At 40.5% G+C, this 20807-nt stretch overlaps 1 protein-coding gene across 1 annotated transcript; it reads right to left on the reverse strand.

Annotated features, from left to right (window-relative positions):
* Positions 1-263: 263 nt before the first annotated feature.
* Positions 264-12148, reverse strand: ICOSLG (inducible T cell costimulator ligand). The gene is made up of 6 exons (XM_015883936.2): positions 11962-12148; positions 9991-10031; positions 7938-8300; positions 7070-7354; positions 5869-6045; positions 264-2764 (listed from the first exon to the last, which is right to left on the reverse strand). The coding sequence occupies exons 1-6, from the start codon at positions 11973-11975 to the stop codon at positions 2754-2756; spliced, it is 891 nt and encodes a 296-aa protein (XP_015739422.1). The 5' UTR covers positions 11976-12148; the 3' UTR covers positions 264-2753.
* Between the last annotated feature and the right edge of the window lie 8659 nt (positions 12149-20807).

Here is a 20807-nt window from a genome sequence, read left to right on the forward strand (position 1 = left end):
TGCAAAGAATGTGTCAGCCCAGACTTTGTGCTATATTTGAGCTACTGCCCATCTTTCATTCCATTTGTTCAAGGTGTAGAGCAAGATGTAGCAAAAGCCAGTAGAGCTTCTGTGTTTCATCAGTCCCTTCTTATCTGAGGGCTTTGGAAAGGACCACTTGCATGACCAGAGGAGTCTGGCTGACAGTAAAACTGTTGCCTTAGCTGAGGCATGATTCTGTTGTGGCTTGTCTTGATTGTGCTGATAAACTTAGTCAAACATAAAGAAGTATTAATAGGTTTTTATTTAAAATATAAACATAGTATGTGATGACAAACTGTTATTACAGGATTTCCAAGTAACAAACAGCCGTTGTCTAGGATTTTCTTGCCTTCAAAAACAGCTGGAAACTTAAAGCAGTTGAAAGTATGGATTCTGCAAGAGCAAGCTGTTGCGTTTAGATGTATTCACTATGTATCATGAAGTAAAACCAGAAGTAAGAACTTCTCTGGTATAAATTTTCTCAACAGCATACTGTGGAGCGATTGCTAGGTCACCCCCTTACATCTCCAAAGCACTGCAGTTTTTTGTTCTGGTAGAATACAAAGGAGGAAAACTGTTTTTATAGAAGGCTTCTGTCAGTTACGGTGGCACTAAAGAGGTTACACAAAACGACTTCACAGGACAGAGAGTGAGAAAATGGCTCACTGAACCACCAGGAAATGGTTGCCCTTCACATCTGTGCAGATGGCAGTGATGTTTCAAAGGTGTCTGCAAGCTTGCATTCTCTCTTCAGCAAACACTGAATAGATTTTGCCTGAAGACTAGATGTGGGCTCAGAAGAAAGTGTACACTTAGATTAATGGACAAGAGATAAGATGAGGAAAAGTGGACACTTAAGATTACAGACATGCTTTAAGTTATTGACACATATCGTGGGCTAAATGTCCTACCTGATAGGATATGTTATGGTTGGAAATTGGAAGACAAAGTGGCAAAGTGGAATTAATAAATAAAAGAACAGCTTTCACAGACATTAAAAGTTAAAAAAAATATCCAATGCTTTTCATAGATATTCATAGATAAAATGTCTTTAAAACACTATCGTACACAGTTACTTGCAGCCAAAACAGGAGACATGAGTTTAATTATTTAGTTGTAGCATGGATTTTATAATTACTTTTTAAAAGTTTTTCTATCCTACTCAAACTGGGGAGTGAGTCCAGATTGCACCAAGTGAGAGCTGTACTTTTCCTTCCCTTGAACGTCATAAAGGTTGAGCCCGTGGGACTCCCACATAATACTGACAGTGGTGGCACACAGCCAACTCTGAGCTCACATAGGGGTATTGCTTCAACACAAGCGTCACCAAATAAATGCGTCTGGGTTTTGCACAAAGGGAGAAAAAGATATAAATATATATATTAGCTTCACAAGGATTAAAAACAAACAAAAACTTCCTAACTCATGGATGATGCTGGACAGCCTTCTCTACATGGAGCTGGGACAAACAAGGCCATCTTACAGACATAGTAGAATTTTAGCCTAGCAACTGCTGCAGGAGATATTAAAATCATTACTACCACCCACCCCAACAGAAAAGAACTAATACATTCTCTTCCAAAATCTTAGGCTACCCATCACATTTACTGTTTGCTATCTTTATCTATTTGCTGGCTCAATCAGGGCTGAACCAGTCAGGCATGGATGATGGCGCATGGAAGAAAATGCAGTTCTTTGCTTTCCTTCCCTTTCATTCCTTTAGCCATCATCACGTCAAGAACGTTCATAGTTAACATACCGATTGCTTCATGCTCTTTTTTCTTTGGTGAAAGGATGAGACAAGAAGAGGCATTAAAAAAATAAATCAGTTCAAAATTCTCCCTGGGTGCTGCTGGCCTTAAATAAAGACAAGTTGAATTGAACAGAATCTGTATATGGATTTTTGTTGCATCCAGAGATATGTCAAGGTAACCTGACATCAACATAAGAGAGAGCACTGTTTTTAATCTGTTTTCCACAGGTTGTTCTTTCATACAGTAAGCAACAGCTTCTGTAGAAAGCTGAAGTCTCCTTTTTGGCAGAATATTCAGTAAGGAATATTTTTTTAATATCAAGTGCCTTTAAAGGAGATTTATTTTTGTTCGCGCATCCAGTGCTTAACCTGGTCATGGCAAAACCTGTTTCATTAGGTCCAGGTCAAGATATTCTAGCTCATTCTGTACATAGTAACATGTAGCTGGTAAAACCAGGCTGTGACAGAATGTACTGTATGTAGAGAAAGGTGGAAAAAGTTACAAATCTCATTTCATAGAAAGTCTGGTTCTTTTCCTCCTCATTTTTAGCTGCCTCTTCACATTCAGTAGTCATTGCCAGCGTAAGGAGGAAACAGAACTTCCCATGCTTCTGAAACATGGCTACTCGTACCCAAATTCCTCAGTGGTGATGGTGAGAGACTCTAGAACTGAGTAGCTGTATTAAGTGCCAGGCTCACTGTTCTTCCCCATTGTAAGCTCAAAACACTGGCATACTATCAATGAAAACCATCCAAAGAAGTGAGCAGGTGTTGAGAGGAAGTTCTTGGTCAGAACAGAAATCCAATGGATTTTGTTTTTTCTTCTGCTGGAGAAGCTTTTTTTGCCATCAGTCTTGGCACACCCTGCAGGAACCTGTCGCTTGTATTACAAGCAATGCTGCTGCTGAGACAAGGGGTGATGCTCCTCTTGATGCACCTCCAGCTGCCCGAGTTGTTGTCAGACATTTCCTTTAGATATTTAAATAGGTGCTGTGAAAACAAAATGACTGATTTTTAGAAAAAAAAAAAAGAAGTTTAAAAAACAACAAAAGCCTACATAAATAATTATCTCCTAGTGTTATTTTTCTTTTACAGCCAACGGAATGAGCTGCTAAGCTATAAGAAAGGGATGTCAGTAGCACTTTTGGTTTCTTCTAAGATAATCTCAGAGAAAGAGATCACGGAATATCCCTTGCTGTTAGGGACCCATAAGAATCATCAAGTCCTACTGCTGGTTGCACACAGGATCACCTGAAAATCAGACATAAAGCCTATATGTAGTCAAAAGAAACCAGCTTCCTGAGACTCCTCTACAGGCAGTGAAGGGGTCCCTCTGGACAGCAGTTTTGGATCAGGCTCTGAATTTCTTCTCAGTGGAGCATCTTGCCGCACCAACTGCGATGTCTGGAGAGATTCAATCCTATGGAGATGGAGTTACACTTCTTTGCATCCTGTCTTCCTGCCATTTACAAAATCTTTTTCTTTCTAACAGCAGCTCATCTCAGTAGGTAATTCTCGTTTTTTGCAGTATTCACAATTCCACCCCTCAAAGCAATATGGTCTTCACATTCAAACCACTAGACACAGAAACATATCACTGTTGAAAAGCAGAATCTCATGGCAGAGCTTCCTGGTGGGTGCAACCTCTGCAGTGCCTTACTCCCCATCACACAACACAGTAGAAAATCTCTGATGACAGTTGAATTGAGATAGAATTTCTCTAAGAGACCATCTTCTTGCCCCAGGGATGCACCAGCTACTCCTAGGCTATTTATCAGACTTTCCTCAATGTTTTTCAAAAATAAAAATAACAGAAAAACCACTAATAAAAACCATCAAAAACAAAAAACAGGCTGACAGCATGGCTGGGCTGATGGAGACTTGATAGCCTGCATAGATTCCCTGTTGTAGTGATCAACTATTACCTTTAAAAAAGCTGTTTTCCTAACATGCAGTTTAAATCTTCTCTGTGTAAATCCACTGTGCCTTAAAGCATGTTGTCCATGGGGTTAGGGCAATAAATAACGTGTCCTCTGTGAGGACTCTCCAAAGAAGATTGTTATTTTGTCTCTGTTTGTTTTTGTTTAGACTGGAAAAGGCAACGACAATCAATTTTTTTTGTCAGTGATCATATTCTCTGGATCATCCTCATTTCTCTGGTTTTGGTCTAAGTTGCCCCCAGATTGGGATGATCAAAAGATTTAGGACCCCTTCCTTTTAGTGTCTTCCACAAGTTTATTGGCAGAAAATTGCCCTTGGAGGTGAGACAGATTCTGATAGTAAGATAAGATAAAGGCTGCTGTCCCACCTCCTCTTCTGCAAATGGTGCAGAGATGTGCCAAGGGAAATACAGCATCTGCAAGGCAAGTGTCTTTGTTTTGTTTTCAATAAACAAATTTTGCTATAGCAGCCTTCAATGTAAAATAAATATTTACTTTTATTTATGTCACAGAGGTTTTTCTACTCATGGGCTAAGCCCAGAGATCTAATCACATAGGGCCTGGTATAAGTCAGGGGAGGAAAAGGCTGATATTTAACGAACTGCAAGGATTTATGTTAATGCAACACATAGGAATGAAGAAGAAACTGTGTCCCTATCTGAAGGGAAAAAGTCATCCTTTCTACATTTCTCTGTTGGAAATAGTGCAGTGTCTGTTGATATTTAGCAAAACCAGCTTTTATGGATCAGATTGTGATTACATGATGGGTCTGGAAAACAAGTGACCACTGATCCAGTTTGTGTGACTACAATGTTAGTTCTTGGCATTTTTCTTTTTAAGGATTATTTTGCTTCTGCTTGGTGTTATCAATTGGTGCATTCACCGCATCTGCTAATGCAGACTATGCTTTCTATTGTTTCAGATATTACGAGCTTTGGTAGAACCATGGTATTTTGTGTTTGTTCTGTAAAGAGTGACAGCAGTCATTTGCTTCAGCAAAAATTACCAAATTAATAGGCAGATATTTCATGCCCTTTGTGCATTCACAAGTTGGCTGTGCTGGGTTTATTTTTCTAAATGTCTTGGATTTTTCATTCTGTTTCCTCCTATAAATAACAAATCGTTAAACATGCTGTCCTCTTGATTATGAAAATGTGGAAGGTCTGAACCTCGGTTTTCCTTGGAAATGAGTAGTATTTTTTTAACTTTTTTTTATTAGTAGTATTTTAAATTTATTATTATTTTTTTTTAATTGGCTGTGTACAGGCTTAGGTTCATAGACACAAAATAAATTATCTGTCTGTGTAGCTAAGCTAAAAGTCTTTCAAGGATGCGACACCTAAGAAAGCAGGGAACAAGCATTTTATCATGGGTATTGATAGGACCAGTGGTCATTGTTTTCTAGGCTTGAGGATCAGCATTTAAAACAATTTGTCAAGTTTTGCCACAGTATCTGCACAGGAGTTACTGAGTTGAGGGGGGGTTGGCTCCAGCCAGCGTGCTCAATGTCCTCACCGATTCCTTGTGCCTTTGGACCAAAACCTTGAAGAAGCCTGTTACTGGAAGTGAAACTCTCAGGCCACTTTTGGCAATGCTCACAGAGTTTGAGGAAAGGGCTGAGAGAGTTATAAGGCCACTGCTTTATATCTTTGAGTTCATATAATTCAGTAAATCTAACCCAAAGGCCTTGCACTCAGCATGAGCGATGAACCTATGATGTTAAGTCATTCTTGAGTCAAATATGGGAACATATTTCTAGTTCATCTTGCTGTCTTAATTTTGATGAATATCTGTTGAAATAAACAGTATTTTAAGTGTGTAGGATAATCAAAATCTTTATACTGTCAAGATTAATATTAAGCAACATCCATCAAAGTTGAGAGTTCAATCTGCTAAATATTTTTTGGACAGCTAAATGGGCTCCATACTCCATTTCCTTACAGTCTAGGTCATTGTTTCAGCAAGGGTAGATTTCTGGGCTTGAACTCTGCTTCTCCATGTTTTGGAAAAGAGTTGCCCAGCTCAACTCATAGGCTGTTTCTGAAGGAAGAACGTGGCCTCTACCAGCTCCTGCAGGGGCTGGGCAAGAGATTTACCCCACTTTACCCAGGTCTTCCCTGGAGATTTAGTCACACAAATGAAGGGCCTCGTTACCTGTGTATGACACTAGTTGAGAGGACTTCCGTCTCCGTAGCCAGCAGATTAGTACAGTCAGAAGAGCCATCAGAACGACAACTGACAAAATTGCAGCTGCTTGAGCACCTTGTCCACTTTTTGCCGTTTCTTTATGACTTCCTGTGCTAGTACCATTGCTTTGCAACTCCTCTGAGTCTAGAATAAAATAGAAAAAGGATGTAATAAGTTGTAAATTTGCTCACTTCATATTAGGCAATGATGTGACTATGTCTTACACACACAAAACAACCAAGGGACTAATTATTTGTTTTATTCCTCTCACTGTAGTTATGATGGTATTCCTTCTGAGTAAGGCCTACCTCTAGCTTAGGCAGTTTGTTAATATAATCATACAGTGCAACTTCATCCTTCCTTGTCATCATACTGCTTCTATGACCTTCATTTTCATTCTTCCTTCCTGCCAATCTTTGGACACTGCATGTTTCAGTTGGGAAAGAAGGTGGTGGGAGCCAGGACAAAGAACTGCAAGGAGACTAAACAGCCAGCTCAGAAGAAGCTCTATCACTCCAAATAGCTTTTCTCCATAGCTTCATAGAGACTGTGACATTCACTATTGGTCTTATACCTGTAAGTCTCTTAAAGCTTTTACTTTTTAACAGCTTTCAATTTTTTGTGAAAAACAGTGGCTAAATATTTGTGTTCTTACTATCGGTCACTTATACTGATAATAAATAGCTTATTACATCTGTGATATTAGGAGTGTTGTTCAATTGTGCTAATAGTAACTGTTTGCTACAGGCCTACTTTAAGAAACACACGAGTTGAGTTTTGGTGACTGAAAGCAGAACATCAAAACTAGACAAAGCACTAAGCAAATAAAGCACTGTGAAGCCATCAGACAGAGAGTTCAGGTATTGCAGATCAACTGCATGGTACCATTTGAAGAATAATCTAATGTAAGGAACCTGAAGGTAGAGTCTAGTGACTGCCTTGAAAACGGGCTGCTCAGTGCTACTGTCATGACATGCTCAAAAGGGTGCTACATTTATTTCGGAAGAATAAATTCTATAGCTAAGAAGACTTGGGCCAAAACTGAGCATTCTTAGTGCTTTTTGGAACTACTGCATTTTTTTCATGCCCCTTGTTAGTGCATCTCTACAGACACACTGGTTGAAATATCTGCTATCCAGAAAACAGAAGGTATCACAAAGGAACTTACAGTTGGCAGATGTGTTTTCCTGCAGTATTTTATTTTCTATGAAGCACTCTATTTGCATATCAGAAGTTGCATTAACCTTCAATGTGCTCAAAACACTGTAAGTGCCGTCGGGATGTTGGGCGATATTAAAATCTGACTGAGACAGGAGTGTGTTGTCTGTTCTATTTATCCAATAAACATTTGGTTCAGGGTACCCATTGTCAGATCTGCAGCTGAAAGTCACCTCTTCTCCAGTGCTGTAACTGTTTCTTTTCGGCCCACTGAGTATTGGTTGGCTGTAACTAGCTGGAGGGAAAGGGGAAAGGAAATGGTTGTCAAAACTTTGAGATGTATTGGAAAGATAGAATCTTGACATGGATTCTGAATCAGAAGCTCTGGGTTACATGAGACCCACACAACCTGAAAGGAAGACATTTGTTGGCTTAGTACATAAGCCAAAGGTCTGCGAGAACTTCTGGGAGGGCAGAAAGCTGATGCCAATTTCAAAGGAAGAAAGCAAGTTTCTAAGCTGCTGTGGCCCAGTCATCTGTGAGAGCAGATATCAATGACACTCACTAAATTCAGAATAATGAAAGTATGCCATATTAGTGACAGACCATTTGAGAAGAAGAAAACAAACAAACACTGGATAAATGGTTGTTACAGCTGTAGAATCTCTATCTGTAACATTCCAAATAAGTAGATTTAATTCCTGCAAAGTAATGCAGTAGAATACAGAATATCCCAAGGTGGAAGGGATCCATAAAGAGTCACTGAGTCCAAGTTATGTTTCCAACATTAGTACATGCTCAAAGATGCTATGAAAATGGCACTAAGACCACTAGAATTAGAATGTGGGCAAACATGTGCAAGCAGTAACAGTTCTTACCTGCTAGGCTTAGAACCACTTGCTCCTGGTGAATCACACTGGTATATTCAACTGTCTGCATCACTACACATTTGTACGTATGCTCATCCCCTTGTCTGACATTAAATAGTAGTAGGGAAAAATTGCCATCTCCTAGTTTATCCCATAATAGCTGAGTCCTGTTTTTAAACTGACTGCACTGCAGGCTTTCGTTGTCTTGACCAGAGATCAGTGCATGCACTACTGAACACGACTTTGTATCTTCATCACCATCTATTTGCCAGTATATTCGCAGACTGTCTAAGCTGAATTCTCTTCCAGCATAAATGCAACTCAGTGTAACATTGTCCCCAGGTTTACTGACAATCTTCTCCAGTGCAGTAACTACAAAAATAAAAAGAGAGGGAGAATGAGGGGAAGTTGCATGAAAAAAAAGTTGAATTTTTTCAAGTACATTCTATCACAATTGGACTCAAAAGGGAATGGTCTCAGGTTGCACCAGGGCAGGTTCAGGTTGGATATGAGGAAAGATTTCTTCTCAGCAAGAGCAGTGCTGCAGTGGCACAGGCTGCCCAGGGAGGTGGTGCAGTCACTGTCCCTGGAGGTGTTCAAGAGCTGTGTGGATGTGGCACTGAGGGATGTGGGCAGTGGGAATGGTGGCAGCAGATGGATGAGAGAACAAGCGGTCTTTTTCAACATTAATGATTTAATGACTCAGTGACTCCAGTATTTGTATTCTAACAAGTGATGATGCTCACTTCAGTCATTCCTTCTTCTTGACCCGCTCCTCTTCATCAGTGGCTAACTGTGTTCGTCTATTTGTCTATATATTTTCCAAAGGGACCTTTTACCTTATAAAGCATTCTGCTTATTTATTCCTCCATGGGTCTAACTGTTCCCAGTGCCACGACTGGAGGATAGTCACATTAAACTGTCTGCAGACACACACTCAAGTCCAAATGCACCAATAATCACTTTGTTTGAATAAGAAAAATGCTGTAGGGAAATCACAAGGACTGGAAATATAGGTGAGTAAAAACAACAACAACAACCTGGTGTCTCAAAGTGGGCATGTCCATAGTGTTAACGATTTTATTACTTACAGGCGTCACCCTCTGAACAAATAAGCCAGCATGCCCATATACAGCTAGTGACATGCCCTTTAGACACTTATAGCACCTGAGAGCCACCTGAATTAGGCCATATTTGGCTCTCAGGCCTCTGGTAGGGCAGATGCAGTCTCTTCTCCTGATGAACAAATGGTTTCAGTATGAGCTCACCCATGTCTGAAGGGTTGGGCATCTGGCTTTAAAAAACAGTGCAGGGAGGAAATCTGTGTCTGCTCCCTATCCTATGACCTTTTCTGGGCACAAGAAGAAGCAACAGGGTTGAATAGTATAGGGATGTTGTTCAGACCTGGGGAAACTCCTTGAAGCAGTGGGAAAAGTGATGCTGCATAGTGCACTGCCTGGGGGCACCTCCTTCACTGGTCTCCTATAGGATGGGCAAGCCAACATCCATTGTGACAAACTGGCACAATTTGTCCTGTGTTTGGGGACACAGATTTTCCTTCATGACATTAGGTGCTTCCCACTTATTAAGGAAGAATGTAGAGACATCTCTAGAAATATTTAAATATCACCAGGTGACGCCCTTTAACCTTTCCTTTATTTTGAAAGAGGTGTTTGCGATTGTAGTAGATGATGTGCTAACACTAGACACTTGACACAGTAGTGGATAATTAAGGCATATTACAAGTGCTGACTTGGTGCAAGCACATTAGATTGGTTATTAACATCCACTTCTAAGGGCTTCTGTTGGTGCTTAGAGAAAAATAAATGGGGATGTCTGTGAAGCAAGCAGAGCAATCATATGAGTAAAACTGCTATGATTCCTTCCTAGTCTGTGTATGGAAACAGGCAGAAACTGATCTTCATTCCCTGATGAGAGAGATCACTGAGGAATTCTCATGAGTTTGCTGAAAACATGCAAGTGTTTAAATTGTAACCCACTTATTTGACCAAGAACTTCCAAGTAGGGCAAATTCATTTTAACTACAGGGTTCTCAACTCACCAGCTCTCAGGATGTGAAGGAACAGTAACAGAAATCCAGAACTAAAAGAAAAAGCAAACAGAAATGTCACAAAATAGGTCTTAATTTCTGGATTGTTTACACAAAAGATAAGCACAATATTGATTGTTTCAGTGCCGTAGAAGTGGATAAATAAAGTACCAATGACAAGTATGCAAATCCCCCCTTAAAGCATTTGCATTTTTGACAGTTGACAAACTTCTTGTGCAAACAACATAACTGGGGGTGGGTGGCTGAGGCCACAAATAGAAGCAAAGTGCACTGATATTGGAATCCAGAGCAGAATAGCTGGTGTTGTGCCCATCTTTCCTGCTAAAAGCAAAGCATCCAGATGGATGGGAGGCCCCACTATCCCTGTCCTGTACTCAGATCACTGGAAGGCAAGTAGCTGTGCAGGCTGAGGTTTGGGTCAGAGCTCCGTGTCCTGCTGTTTGGAGTTATGACCCAGCAAGCAGCAGTGTGTTTCCTGCCCTCAATAAAACTTGTAAACAGGAAACAGTGATAGTGCATTGTCATTCAAAGGTTTCAATGGAAAGTGCTTGGTGTATTCTATTCCTTTGGAGAAGTAATCAATGAAGGACCTCCCCAGCAGAGTTGCACCTGATAACTGATATAAGAATACCCAGTTTGATTTACCTATAAAGCCTGACTAATCTAATGCTCCTTTACAGGGCTTTGAGAAAGATAGAAGTGTAGCACTCAGCTTAGCAAATCTGCAGTCAGTCATGAAGTGCAAGTCTCCCACGTGCGTGTAACTAAATACTCCAAGGCGGCGGCTTTGCTTGTGTTCCTGGCAGCAACTTTGGGCGCGTGTGGTTTCATACTGTATTTCTGCTGTATTAACCCTCTGCAGGAGTATCTGTGTATCATGTGCCAAGCTCATAACTGTCTGCCTCAAAGCTCAATGTATTTCTTAATCCCAGGTTGCATTTGTTTTGCTGTTCCCCACCCAAGTCAGAAATTCTGGATATAGGAAGTCATTTGCATTAAACGGAGAATGAGAATTGATCACTCTTTGTGGGACTCCACAGGGAATGTCCCATTGAAGGCATTTGCTGATATCAGTGAATTCTTAATCAGCCAGAATCCACTTTTTAATACATATGAGCAGATTAGATTTGTTAGTTCAGCAGATTATGCCACATGTACTCTTGGACAGACCTACAGATACTCATTCTCTGAGGATTTTGCAGATGTGGTTGTGTGGGCTGTCTAAGCCCAAATCTTCCCCTTAATGCCAAGCTCCTGTTGGAACAGGGAGGTGCTCTTGCCTGCAGAGAGCAGTGAAATCCCTCTTTGCCCTGTATGTATGTGCAGCTCGTGTCCAACATATTGACCCCCCAGTATAGCTCTTTTAAAAAGAATATTATTACTTTAAGGGCAGTGTAAGGTTTTTCTCCTTTTCTTCCCACACCTTCTTCTTCTACTGCTCTTTTTTTTAATAGCATGTGAAATGGGAGAAAGTTGTACTTCCTCTTTCGTACATTCTTGCTCAGTGAGTTAAATCTTTCTACCAGCATCTCAGCTTTTTCAGGCACTACTTATTCTACAGCCACAGGACGATGCTGTTCTGGCACAAAATAGCCCGATAAAAGCTGACTTCATGCTTACAATAATGACTTCGGGCTTTTGTGCCATCTGTGTGCTTTACAGCTTTACCCGCGGTGTTGTAGCAACATCTTTATTTCCATTGCTTTCATTGATAAACGAGACTGACTGCCCGCGACACTTTGCTACCACCCGCTGTTCAGACAGCACCAATTCGTGCCATCGAAACCAGCGGCCCCGCTCCCATTCATCCGTCACCCGAACCCGAGCAAAAAAGACTCCGTAAAACTCAACGCATCGTAGGCACATGTTGGGCTGACAGCCCGCACACCGCTCTCCCATATCCCCGAACCCCTCCAGTCACTCCCACCTTGCTGAGGACCCCCGCCCGCTCGCTTAACTCACCCGCGTCGATTCATCGCTGCAGCTGCCTGAGCCGCTCTATGCCTTTCAGTCTAGCCCGGCTCAGACCATTCCGCTTCCCCCTCCTCCGACGGGGATTTCCGCCTTCCGAGGGGCTGGGACTGGCTGAGCCCAGCCCAGGGCTCGGGGCATTGCCCTCCTGCCGCTTCGGGGCTGGAGCTGGGGGTGGGAAGGGAGCCGAGGGAGCCCCGTCCGGGTGGAGCTGGGACAGGGTTGTGCAATCTCGCCGGCCGAAAGAAAGCCAACACGGTTCGCTGGGGCTCGGCTGCCAAATGACGTTTCAAAACGAGTTTCAAGAGAGATTAGGTTTATTGTTGCTAGGGTTGGACTGGTGATCTTAGAGGTCTTTTCCAACCTTGACGATTCTATGGTTATTGTCTAATTAGTAAATGACCCTAAGCAATACTTGAAGTGGCACGTGATCATGCTTAGAAGGTAGAAGGTCTAAGTTGGCTTTAAAAGCACTTTGATAAAGGTGTTGTAGCTGTGGTCAGATGTTTGAAAGCCGTGGTTCACATTCACTCCATTTGGCATACGTCTCTGTCTCAGTGCCTGTGTTTGGTGCATTTGTTGTCAGCCTCCCACCAACTGGACCATCTCTACACCCTCCTGTCACCCTCGTGACACATGGCACAATGCTCCATGCTGCAAATGCATGCTTCAGTGGTGGTCACTAAAAATGATCTCTGCATTAATGTTTGTTTGGTTTTGGTTTTCGAGTCTCCCTGGGAACACCAAATATTTTGTCCATGAGGAGCAAGAAGCACCAGTATTAGGCAAGACTGTAGGCCTCGTGGTTGGTAACTGTCCACAGCAGGGGATTGGACCTAGATGATCTTTAAGTTTCATTCAAGCCCAAACCATTTCTTGATTCTGTGATTCTAAATGCTATTTCCATTGCTAGCCCTGGGCACGGAGGAAGAATCCTCAGCTTCAGGTGTTTGAGCCAGCACTCCTTCAGCCTAACTGCACACCACTGATGTGCTGCACATCATTGACCTGGTTCTGGTAGAGCTGACTTAAATTTCTGTTGTACTTAAAGATAGTTAAGGATTGCAGTTGATACAGAACATGTTGTTAGCAGTCAATTTATATCTTGCATTGAGATGTCATAGAATCACAGAACAGTTTGAATTGGAAGAGATCCATTCTGACCCAGCCCCTGTTGAAGGCAGGACAGCCCCCACCAGCTCAGGCTGCCCCAGGGCCCCATCCAGCCTGGCCTTGAGTGTCTTCAGGGATGGGGCATCCATCACCACTGATGGGTAACCATCACAACTCATCAATCTTGTTCTTCCTCACTACCCATGTGGCAAAAAAACCCCACAGGAGTCAGAAAAGGGTTGCAAAAGAGAGCAGAGCTTGCAAGAGAAGGCAAGAGTTTTCCTGAAAAGGTGTTTTGGGGATTCCTTGCTCTGATCACAAGCAAAAAACTGATTTGCTAGCACGGGGTAACACATCAAAGATAATGTTGTAGAAATGGAATGAGTTCACATGCCTTGGAGTGAAAAATGCTTTTTGGACAGTTTTTCTTTTTTGCTATGTTTTAATGCATTAACAGTAAGAACTGCAAGAGAGTAGCCACAGCTGAAGACCAAACTGAAAGTTAAATGCAGAGGCCTTTAGGTAAAGAACAGGAAAAAGCATGCTTGTTCCAGACCATCCAGCTGAAGTTTTCCTTCTCCAGAAGGTAGAGTTTGGTTTCCAGGACAACTTTTTCAGAATGCCATTTCTTACCTCTCATAGAACGCGTTAGGAATGAAGAAATCCATTAGTGCTCAGCCTGGATAACAGGGACTGGCAGAATCTTGCCTGATATGCACAAAGTGACTCATCTCTTGTTAGAACTGAAATATTACGGGTATATAGGTTCTACCAAAACTAACTTCAAGCCTCAGCCTTCCTAAAAGATAGTAAGATTAGATTCATTTGTACAAATAAAATCTCTATTTCCAGTTGTTACCATTTTCTGGGAAGAGAGCTAACAAAATACCAATCATTAATAATAATGCTTAAAAGTCATCTTATTAATAGCTAAATAGTTGAGATATTTTCAAACACAAATATGTTTATGTAAAAAGTCAAGATTTAAATACACTCTATGAAAGTAGGTATAAAGTGCAATGGAGACATTTGCTCTTCAAATTAATAAAATATATGTATTAACCTCACCGATTATCAGTAAGGATTTTAAAAAGAAGGTTACAAGAATAAATACTGTTGGTCATTCTGTGGATCTAAGTGTAACTTATGTATGCTGTTATGTCATAATTATGTTGCCAGTGAGCACTGAATCGGGATACTCAGCGTTGAGTACACAGTGTACAGGGGGTACATCTGTTCACGAGGGTGAATAGTGATAGGACAAAGGGGAGTGGTTTTAAAGTAAAACCCCTAAGACTAAGGGGAGATTTAGGTTAGATATTAGGAGGTTTTTCACTCAAAGGGTGGTGACGTACTGGAACAGGTTGCCCAAGGTGTTTGTGGATGCCCCATCCCTGGAGGCATTCAAGGCCAGGCTGGATGTGGCTCTGGGCAGCCTGGTCTGGTGGTTGGTGACCCTGCACATAGCAGGGGGGTTGAAACTTTGAGGTCCTTTTCAACCCAGGCCATTCTATGATTCTGGTATAAAAGCACATTAAGCATAAATTTGGAAACTGATAGTGTTTTGAACAAGCAACTAAAATGGATCGTATAGAAAACTGTAAAGAAGATGATACAGGAATCAGTATTTTTCATAATACAGTAGGAAGCAAAAAATGTTTGTCTTGCTGTAAACATTTACAATGAACTGAAGGATCAACAGACATATCCTGAAATTATCCAGAGATTTGTCCAGGACAAAACTATTCCTATCACATAACTAAAGAATCTTGCAGATTTTTCAATACGGTATGAAAATATTTTCTCCTTGAAGAAAAACAGTTTTATCTGGAAATTTTCTCTGACCAAAACAATGACCATCACAAAACTAATACAAAAATGGAATGTTGTCTTCAGAATTGGGAAATACAACATTTAGAGAAAGGTTTATAACTCCTCATAGCACAGTACAGTAGGAAACCACGTAATGCAACAGGATGTGCTTTGAATGCCAAGTAGTGAGGAACAGGAACTGAAATCTCTCCGTTTTATGTTGTTTATTTATTATTTTACTGAAAATGTTACCACTACTTGGAGGTTTGATAACAACTATAGTTCCATTTTATTTTAAAAATTTGGTCTGCTTAAATAGCTCAAAATTTCCCTTGGATATCACCTGCAATAGAGTGTAGAAAACACACAGTATGGCATACAGCTTTCGCTAGTGTGTTCATAGGGCAGTTGAGTGGTTTGGCTGAATTCCCCTAAAAGCCCAATCTTGTAGGAGATGTGGTCAGAATATTAAGACAAAATCTATAATTGGTGCCTTAGAGCGAATAGTGTTGCAATTAGAGGCACATTGTTAGTTGTCTTTCAATAAGTACAGGTGGCGGATCAACCTGTGGGTACTGCCTAGTTCTGTATGTGTTATCATGTCAAGAAATACAGTCATAGTTGTGCAGCCCCTTATGCCATTCACACCAGTGCAACTCTTGCCCTAGAAAACTAAATAGAAGCAATACTACAATAGCTCATTAAATGATGATCAGTTTCTCCAACATCACTCTTTGCATTACTGTTTACAGACAGGCAATCTTTTGTAAAATTTTAATTTCAGCACTCCTGAGCACTTTATTTATTTTATTTTATTTTATTTTATTTTATTTTATTTTATTTTATTTTATTTTATTTTATTTTATTTTATTTATTTTATTTTTCCCCTTGCACTTGTGCCTAATATTTTGATACGGTCTCTTTGTTCTCTTCCCATCGCTGGCATTGGTATGTTGTAACATATGCAAGCTTTGATGAAGTAATGTGCACTGTCGTTACTATTGCAGCTGAGATAAGACAAGTGATGTCTTACTTCTCAGTTTTGCTTTGCAGCTTATTGTTTGTAGCTTTATTTTTTCCCGCTGAAGTCAAGAGTTCAGATGTACAAGTAGAGCGTCATCTGATGTATTGCTTAATAGTGGAAGTTTAGAAGGAAAAAATTGAGAAAGTATTAAAAAGAGGTCAAGACAATAACATGATCTTGTCTGGACAAATTTCAGAGTTAACTATTCCAGACTTTTATTTCTGAAGAAGAGATTTTGAAGACCTTACTCTTTTCTATTAAAAGGAGTCACGATCTGCCACAGCATAATGATATTTAAGATGTTTTCTTCTCTGTAATAACACAGAAATAATCTATCTGGTCTAAAGCAGGATGTGAACCAGCATGGTGTCAGCTACTGAGCGTGCACTGTCCATGCTCATGCTACTTCCCTGAAGTCCCCAAGAAAGCAGTGAGAAAGCAATGAGATCTGCCCCATGATGACACACTGTCAGGCAATTCTCATTAAGCAGCTGGAGCAACACAAGTTCCTATGCCAACCTACCCCAGGGTAACTTCCCCATTTGTCCAGACCATGAGGGGAGCAGAGGAGAGCAGTTGCTCTGGGACCTGGGGCTGAATGCTGTACTGCAGCAGTCAAAGGATCAAGGGCATGGACTTCTGCAGGGCTGTTCCTCCAAAAGCTTACAGGGCCCTAATAAGCTCTCAAGGAGCTGTGGCCTCTGGATATGAGCAGTTATGAGCCTGGGAACTCTATGTAAACTTGGTCATGAAGTAATCTTGGTCATGTACTAAATCTTTTTTCAGAGTACAATGGGACACCACTGTTTTGAGCAATGCAGGAACATGGAATACATGCTTGCCCATGTTAAGAGTCAAAGAGACCATGAGAACTGCTGTTTTCACTCTTGTGAATCACCAAAAAGCCCTGGTTTCTTCAGTGAAGGCTTGGCTGGAGCATTGTCCATAGAAAGGCATCCAGGTTTAACCTACAACCCCCATGAGAAGCAGATCCTCTTGATATGAGAATGGTTGGTTTGTTCCAAGACAAATCATTCACATTATTCAGAAATTCTTCCTTACTCTCCCTAAATTTGCTTCCGGGATTTGATTTTAGTATTTTTATTTTTTGAGTGCACGTGTGCTGGTTTGTAGCATTGTTAATGTGAGCACAGAAAATATTGCCTCTGAAAGACAAAAATGTGTTTAATTATTTAAAGTGTTGGGCAGTCATTCAGCCATTGAGTTCTGAGGATGCAAAACGTGAGCACATTTGTGTGCATACATCCAGGGCCATAAAGGCCACATTGAATTACAGGCAGGCCATCAACTGGATAATTTTTAGAGATAACTGCATTAAATACTTGAGGAAAAGGCTGTTCAGACAATGGAGACATACTATTTCATAAAGAAAGAAAATCATAAAGCCAACCTTTATTGAAGTACTTAAGTTTGTAGTCTAAATATTTGAGATATTTTAGTCTTAGTTTTCTGTAGCACTTGTTAAGAGTTATGTCTCCCTAATGTATATGAATTAACCTATTATAATTAATATAAACATAAATAACACGTATTTATGTTCACATGTGTTTGGCCCACAGGAAGACTGCAAGGAAGGGGCTGCTGGTGTGTTTATAACTGTGTCCCTCTTCTGTCCTCCATCTGAAAACCTTAGGAAACAAGAGCCCCAGAGCAATGCTTGGACCGTCTCTGACCATTTAAGGGACTGACACATTTCCTGTCATCAGTTGCCATTTCCCTTGTGTCACTTACTTTCTAAAATGAAGTAGAACTAAGACACTTCAGCTGTTGTATGTCTTCCTGAAGCCTTGCATCAGTTTCAGATCAGTTGCTAGAATTTAGCATTGGCTATGGAAGAGAAGACAACTGATGATCACAGACCTCCTGATAGAAGCTTGCAAGACAATTTTTCTGTAGACTAAAAGAATGATTGTGGCTATTTTCCTTACCTTAGTAGCTTTTGCCTCTTCTTTGGATATAATACATCATCTTTGGTATAAAGAAACATTGTTCTTACAGCTCATCAGCTGATAGATTTATTTACTGTTGCTCTTAATAGGTGCTCAGTTGCATGTTGATTATATTTTAGAGAGCCAAAGGAATCCCATTTCTCCTGCACATCATTCACATATCTGTACAGCGTATGCAAGCCACATTGGTCTCCACTTTCACATTATCAGGCCTACGTCAAGGGAAATACGCAATGCACACCTATTTGAGACCAGCATGGGTCCAAAAGAAAAGTAAGCCAGTCTTATGTTATTGTGATCCAGCTTTCCTATAATCATTCCTTTATGAGAACCCTCCACATTGTTGTTGGATGTTCAAAAACAAAGCATTGGTAACAAAAACTATTGGAACTCACTGATAGCACAACATGCATCGCTGAGGCAACACAAAATTTGGGAGAAATTTGTCTATTACTTTGTTCTCTGCATGATGCATAGAGATTTTCAGTCAGACTTTAATTTGCTGGAATAAAAAGTGTGAGAGGATATGCAGTAAGAGTGTTTATTTACCCTACCCATATTAATTTTACCATGTAGCCACCTGTTCTCCCACTCAGGGCCATACAAGATTTTCCTGGAATTACAGTTGGAAGGGTCTCAGTCAAGCATGTGTGTGCAGTAACTTCCTCTCCTGTGCTCACATGCATGTGAATTCGTCGCTACGACTTGCATGTACAGCCCATGCTTGTCCACCCACACAACCACAAAGCAGAAGAGGCTGTGAAAAACAGACAAAGATGGTGTCGTATCTTCTCTGTGACATAATGGAAAATATCACACAGAATATTGTGTATTTCTGAAAAAATAAGAGCCACTAGTTGAAAGTATCCAAGGTAGTACCGAACTGTATAGGGCATTCGCTTACTGACACTCACAGATAGCATCTGTTCCTGACTGGAATGTTACTAGGTTTGCCAACAATGGAAATCATTGAGCAATAATTGAGTTACTCCTGTCTCTGAAAGTTCTACTACTTGGATCACAAAATAAAGTATACATCTGTTGTGTGTTACAAACCTTTACAAGTGTGCTACCTCCTTGCAGTTGTTCAAGGCATTATTATCTTCATCTCTGAATTAGAATCCATGCTAGTAACTTATTATTTTTCAGCCAACTACAAACCTCAGCAATTTATATGGACTGTGAATATCCCCATGCAGAGGTCCTGTGGCTGTTGAGTGTATTTGTTCTTGTAATATCCCCTAACAGCATGATTTAATTTTCAGTATGAACCTTATCCATGTTTCCATCTGTAATTTGTTGTGGAGCCAGCCCTGGAGGAACATATCCGTAGAGCATTCTTATTGTTCCTATTGCAAAAAAAGTATTTGGAAAGTCATTAAAGGGAAAACGAATCCTGCAAGGGAGGATATCTGCCTCAAAGCCTTATTATTTTTATTTTTTATTTTTGTCTAGTAGTCATATTTCATAGAAAGCATTAACTTTCTTTTGACCCATGGTAGATTGAGAAAATATATAAGAAGTTTTTCCTGAGGATGCTATAGGAATTGATTGTGTTGCTCTGTGTTCAGCATGATGAAGCCTGGATATCTGAGTATGATGGTGTCCAGATGTTGAATATGTAATGAGCTATATGGTTGGCGGAACATTTGTCCACTGAGGAGGTGTGCCATGCTAAGAGTGAGGTCTGGTGAAGGTGGTCACACACTCTACTCATCCCTCTGTAAATTACTTCATCAATAAAATGAGGGTCTTTGAGCCTGGGCTGAGGCTGTAAGATAAATTAGTCTGGGGGTCTCATATCTAGAAGTTGCCTGCCAGCTCACTGCATAGATGACAATGGTATTTGCTTTTACAGTGGTCTGCATGGCTTTTCCTCTGGGGCTGAATGTTAGACAGTAAACTGATAGTGTAGCTGTGGTCTGCCTCTCATCTGTTGCCAGACTGGAAGTGAATTGACTCTACTAGAAGAAAACAGTAACCTACCCGTGGGATTCCACTGGTTAGTTTGCTCTAGTTTCTGTTTTCATGTCATCACTCAAGAGAGTCTGTTTTCTGATAATTGCCCTGTTTCTATTTGTATGTGAATAACCTTTCCAATACACTGTTAGAAATAAAATGTTCTCAAGTATGTCCACAAAATGTTTTTTTCCCAGTTAATTCAGCAAAGACAGATCAATGCTTGACAACTGTTGAATGAAAAATCTTGCTTCATTTTCAGATCCACAGTGCTATATGGTGTTTTTGAAATGATAAACATTCCTCTTTTCTTAGTTAGAAGTAATCATTACTTAATTGTTTGAAAACATCCAGAAGAAAAAGCATCTTGGTATGCTAATGTTTATATAAAAAACACAATGTGTACTGCTGCAGGTTTCTATCCTGCAAGTGACTAGGTCATACAACTGAGTAAATGCAGGGTTCAGTATGTAAGCAGCCAAATCCTGCCTTGTACCAAAAAAAAAAAAAAAAAAAAAAAAAAAAAAAAAAAGACAGTAATATGGTTGTGGGAGAAATTCTCTTTCTTTTTTTCTTTTTTTTTATTTTACAACACCTTGAGAAGAACATGAATAGACAAAATTGCAGTCTAGTTCTGTGACAAGGACATCAATGAGATGGTCCTGTTTACTTCAGTGAGCTCTGGACCATTCTTTATTGTTGAGATGCCTCTGAAATCTGGCAAGTTTGGGATATTCAGGATCCCTCATCTGAAAGGCAGTCCTTACTAGCCAGCAGTGGCTACAGCTCTTACCTGCTCTGTATAACTGCACTTGCAAATGTTTACTGAGCAGTTCCCTTAGTGCTGAGTGAAGGCTATGAGTGTGTATTTTAGGCAGGTCAGTAGACACTGTTAGCTAATGCAGCTATTGTGTTAAGCATTTTTACCACGTTCCTGAAAGTTGCGAGGATGTTTGTAC

This window comes from Coturnix japonica, chromosome 1 (assembly GCF_001577835.2).
Source record: "Coturnix japonica isolate 7356 chromosome 1, Coturnix japonica 2.1, whole genome shotgun sequence".
NCBI lineage: Eukaryota > Metazoa > Chordata > Aves > Galliformes > Phasianidae > Coturnix > Coturnix japonica.